At 52.7% G+C, this 5,449-nt stretch overlaps 1 protein-coding gene across 1 annotated transcript in view; it reads right to left on the bottom strand.

The window, feature by feature from the left end:
* SPEG (SPEG complex locus) overlaps positions 1-5,449 on the bottom strand; it is a 62,473-nt gene that overhangs the window by 30,103 nt on the left and 26,921 nt on the right. Inside the window, exons 7-8 of the mRNA XM_006867842.1 lie at positions 1,178-1,353; positions 891-979 (exon numbers count right to left, since the gene is read on the bottom strand). Coding sequence (XP_006867904.1) covers positions 891-979; positions 1,178-1,353 — 265 coding nt within the window. The remainder of the gene's footprint in view (positions 1-890; positions 980-1,177; positions 1,354-5,449) is intronic.

Genomic DNA, 5,449 nt, shown 5'->3' with positions numbered 1-5,449 from the left:
CCCCCGCACCCCTCCTCAAGTGTCTCCCACCCTGACTGCCAGCATCTCTGCATGACAGGGCTAAAGTGTCACCTGACTCTGCCATCTCCCCAGGAGCCTCCAGATCACCGGGACCGCTTCCTCTGGGGACCCCACTTCACTTTGAGAAATTTCCCTGTCTTTACTTATAACTTATTACATATCTCTTTCAAAAGGGATATGGATTAACTTTGTTGTTGTGTAAATGCCGTCGAGTCTGTTCTGACTCAAAGTGACCCTGAATAGGGGCTTCAAGAAGTGGCTGGTGGGTTTGATCTGCCAACCTTGCGGTGAGCAGTCCAGTGCTCATCCGACAGGGCCACACCAGGACTCTATGAAATAGCTTACAACGGTTAACAAAAAAAAGAAAGGAAATCACATTGACCAGAAGACAATAAACCAAAAGTAAAAAATAGAACCTAAACCAATAAAAAATAAGTGAGCTAATTAGTGGATGTTCCGGCCCCTAAGATGGCCCAGGCCCTAGAGCTGAGGCACTGGTTTAATGCTGGGTTTCTGGCAGCTCAAAGCCAAATTGTTATTATGCCAGACTGGGCACAGGGCGACCTCAAGTCATCCTTCTGTCATCCAGTGATGGGTACAGGGGTGGGCACCTGCTCGAGGAGTGATTATATTCCTGGTAATTCATCTCAAGTGAACAGAGATGTGCCACTTGGCACCCAAACCCCCTCCCCAGAAGGGAATATGCTAAATGGGCCTTGAACCTCAGGTTGAGCTGGGGAGAGGGCACTATGCATTTAGGGTGGCCTTAGAGAAGTACACAAGGGTCTACATCCTCCCATCAGTCACTCCCACCCAAAACCAGGATTGGGGGTGGAATGTGGGGGGCTGTTAGGGGGGAGCATACTCACCAGGATACCACGGGCTTGGGATCCCCCTGTACTCGGATACTCATGGTGACATCCTGGCCTTCTCTCACTGACTGGTCCATGAGTGAGACCTGAGGCGGATGACCCCAAAGTGTCAGGGAGACAGCAGGGAACAGCCTCTGGCTCCATGGGGGTTGGGAGATCTGAGACTCTTTCATACCCACAGTCTGGCTGGGGCAAGCTTGGGGAAAGAAGGGTTAAAGGGCAAAGTCCCTGAGTCTCATGAACTACGGGGGACACAAAGGTATGGGGGTTCCCAGGGGTCTGACCTTGAAGGTGGGGGGCGCCTTGGAGCCAGTGTCAGAGGAGCGGTGGTTCTGGCTGGGACTGAGCTTCATGGTAGGGGTGGGGGGCCAGGTCTCCCCAGGCTCCGGGAACTCCTCAGGGGGGCTTAGGTACTCCTCGTCAGAGGTGATGGGGCTGCTGAGAGGGGATGAGGACCCACCTGCAGGAGAGATGGTGGCTTAGAGAGAGATGTCAGAGTGGGGGGACCAAAGGACTGAGAAAGCTAGATTGATTGGGGTGTCACAGAGGCCTGCTCAGTGTCCACCTCACGGGCTCCCCGTTCACTTGCTGTGTGACCCTGCTTCCTGAGCTTCCTCAACAATTCTCCCCGCATTAACCCTTCTGGGTGGGGCCACTCCTTGGCCTGTGGGAGACAGGGAATTTCACTGGAACAGAGCAGCCACCCACTGTCAACTACAAGCTCTCAAGGCAGGTGGCTCAGGTCTCTGGGACCCCACAGTGGCACAGCCAGGACACTCATTTCTTGGGTGAGCTGGGCCTGGTACGGAGGCACACGCACCTCACATGAGCCTCATTCTGACTGCAGTGCCAAGACCAATGAGGTGGCACTGTCCAGCCTGCCCTGCCCCCTCTCCCTTCTCAGCTTCCTGGCCCAGATACCCCAGGGGCACCTGTTGGCCCCAGTCTTGGACCACAGACCCCCAAACTCTCAGGGGATGGGACAGCAGAGCTTGAGCCATCCACAGAGAAGGACGGCTCAGCCTGGGCATAAGGAGGGGGGCACCAGTGTCCGCCCTGGAAGGAGGGGTATCCCCAGGGCCCCGACGCCCTCCCCTAAAACTGGCCTGGGGCCCAGGCTTATGGAGCTGGCTCCCCTCCAACTGCCAAATACAGACATGAATCTGCCACAGCCCCCAGGTCCCTCTTCTTGGTTCCCCCACCTCAAGTCCTTGTGGTCCAGCACCGGCAGGGTGGTACCCCAACTCACCCTGAGACACTGCTCCTGAACCCCAGCCTTGGCCTGTCCTGAAGGCTCTTCCCTGGCGCCAGGCCCTCCAGTTGCCTGCCCACCCCGTCCTGGCTCCCCGGGGACAGGAGCCTGCCTGCCCAGCCCTAGTCCTGCTACTAGGCTGACCCTGCTGAGATTCCACACCATGGGGGCCTGGGGGAGGGGCAGGAGCCTGAGGAGGGGGAGGAGGAGTTGCTGGGTGGCAGGCAGCTGGCGGGAAGGTAGTGCTGTTCAGACCACAGGAGGGGAGGAGCAGGGAGGGGCAGGGGCAGTCGGCTGTATTTAGCCACCCTCAGTCCCAAGATGCTGGGTCTGTCTTTTCTCTCCTTACAGCTCTGGACCCTGATAAGAGCAAACCCCTTGATGGTCCCCAGGAGAAGATGGGGGTGACATTGAGGCCCTGAAGACGCTTGCCTCAGTCGGTTAATTTCAACATATGCCCCCAAGGGAGGTAACAGTACAAAAGTCTCCTCTGATACCCCTTGCATTAACCAAATACCAATATCCCTGACCTGGGAATGAGCTGAGTCTTCAATTGTCCACAGTTAAGCCATGCCAAAAAAAACCCTGGTGACACAATGGGTTAAGTGCTGGGCGGCCAGCTGCTGCATGGGAGGAAGGCCAGGCTGTCTGTTCCTGTGAAGACTTTCAGCCTCAGAAGGACTATGGGGCACTTCCTGCTCTGTTCTATAGCGTCATTGTGAGTTGGCATCAACTTGATGGCAGACTTGAAGTCCTGTGTTCTCCAGGACTGAGGGTAGTTAGAGATCTCTCAGGATCCTTAGCCTCCGTTTCAGAGTTACCTCCTTCAGTAAAGGTGGTCCACATAGTCACGGTCCAGGCTCCTATCTCGGCCTCTCTATTCCTGCCCTGGTCACTGTTGGCCAGCAGCCACCCCAAGGCACTGAGCCTGCACCCAACCTTCTTACAAGCACACCTGTTGGCAATTTGTCTTTCTATCAATCCCAACCAGAGCCAACAGTCAGGAGAGGGTGCTGCTCCCCCCAAAGACTATTCAGATTTGGGTTAGGGAAGGGGCATGGACTTAGAGCAAGAGAGAAGGGGAGGTGGCCCATATATGTCCTTCTCCCTCCTCCTATCACCTCCACCCGCCAGGGCCACATTCCCAAGCTCTGACCTGTGTTTCCAGCTTTGCCAGTGAAGACAAAGGGGTGGGGCCAAGCAGCGGAGGAGGGTCCACTGTCTATCTTGATGTGGTGGGGGTGAGGGTTTTAGAAAGGGACTTTGTGAGCATCTGCTTGGAGTTGGGCGCCCAGCTGACTCTGAGGGCACAGATTAGTCCCTGGAGGTGGGTGCCCTCCCTGCCCCTGCTAGAGCCTAGAGTCCTGCTCCAGGGTCACCTCTGGTTGGACAGTGCTGAGAAGGTTCACTGGTCAGGGAGGGAGTGCAGAGCAGAGGTTCAAGAGGCTTGGCAAAGTTGCAGGGTGTTTATGGAGACTCCTGGTGGTGGTTAAGGGGAACAGCACCCTGGGGGCATCCAGTCACCATGACCGCCAAGCCCCTCAAAGAGGATTGTTAGAGCTGCCAGGCAAGAAGGAGCCTCAGGACCCCTGTGCCCCCAACACACATGTCCAGTTCCCCCAAGGCCAAGGAGGGTGCCTTACGACCTCCATCGCTGGGTTCCACATCAGGTTCTACTGTCCACCCCGCCCCCTTTAAGTTTTCACCGTGGGAAACATAATTACACCAGTTCCCCAAACCTAACATGCACAACATACACAACTAGCCCCCAACCAAGTCACCATGTAAGTATGGTCCGCTCACACTTACTCCCACTCCCATATCTGCTAACCAAAAGCTTGGTGGTTCAAATCCACCGAGAGATACCTCAGAAGAAAGACCTGGCTATCTACTTCTGACAAACCAGCTATTAATAACTCTATGGAGTAGACTGCTATGAGTCAGGATTGAGTCAACAGCAATAGGTCTAGCCCTTTTATGTTCTCAGGTCAAACTCACTTAATAAACTAGCAGGGCTTCCAACTGGTTCAAAACGGCTCAACCATAGGTGACATAAACAAGGGCAGCAGAGTGGTACAGGGCAACCAAATCTCTAGCAGATTTTGACCCAAGCTGGAAACAAACAGTGCTGTCCACTCAGAGATGGACTGACACATATTCAAAGCATCATCACTTCTACCTGTTTCCTTATTTTTATTGTTCTTGTTAAGTGCCATTGCGTCGGTTCCGAATCACAGCAACTCTGTAGAGAGTTTCTGAAGCTTTCTCGAGTCACAGTCTGCCGAGATTTGATTGTTCTGCAACGTGTACATTCTTGCTTCTGTCGGCCATGACTGAACCATTTTGAACCAATTCAAAACTCTGACAAAGCCCACAGTTGGACTCCATGTTCAAACCAGTGACTCCAGCAGTGCGATTCAGAGCATCCTTTGAGGTGTTCTCATGATAGATATTACAGTAGCCACCATGCCAGACAAACCGCTTCATAGCAAGGGCTCTCCAATTGGTCCCTGAATCCCCCACATCAGGACCACCTGGGAGCCTATTTTAAATAACCGTTCTTGAGCCTTACTTTGACCTTAGAATTAGATCTTCTGAAATGGGGGCTGGGAAACAGCATTAAAAAGGTATCCTAGGTGAGTTTTATGCACACAGAAGTTTACGGACCACTGTTGATCCTCATGGGAAGAGGAGAACCCAATGAAGTTGTACCATTGAGTCCCATCTTAATTGACCATTAAACTTTAGAGCAAGAGTTTGAACCTAGAAGGCCTGACTCCACACCCTTGTGCTTTTCTTACTGTGGACGCTTACCTTAAGCCAGGTCTGCAACTCTCTGGCCATGGTTCTCCATCCATAGTGTGCATCAGAATCACCTGGAGGACTTGTTAACACAGGGCTTCTGGGTCCCACTCCCAGACTTTCTGATCCAGTAGGCCTGAGCTTGGACCAAGAATGCACCTTTCTAACATATTCCCACATTGGCTGAAAGCAGAGAATATCACAAAGATGTTTACCTGTGCTTTACTGACTATGCAAAGGGTTTCGATTGTGTGGATCATGACTAGCTATGGACAACATTGCAAAGTATGAGGATTCCAGAACACTTAATTGTGCTCATGAGGGGATCTGTACATGGACCAAGAAAAAGTCGTTCGAACAGAACATGGGAACACTGAATGGTTTAAAATTAAGAAAGGTGTGCGACAGAGTTGTATTCTTTCACCATACTTATTCAACCTGTATGCTGAGCAAATAATCCAAGAAGCTGGGTTATATGAAGAAAAACATGGCATCAGGATTG

The sequence above is a fragment of the Chrysochloris asiatica genome, unplaced genomic scaffold (genome assembly GCF_000296735.1).
Source record: "Chrysochloris asiatica unplaced genomic scaffold, ChrAsi1.0 scaffold00110, whole genome shotgun sequence".
NCBI lineage: Eukaryota > Metazoa > Chordata > Mammalia > Afrosoricida > Chrysochloridae > Chrysochloris > Chrysochloris asiatica.
This window is presented reverse-complemented; position numbering and strand designations above follow the sequence as displayed.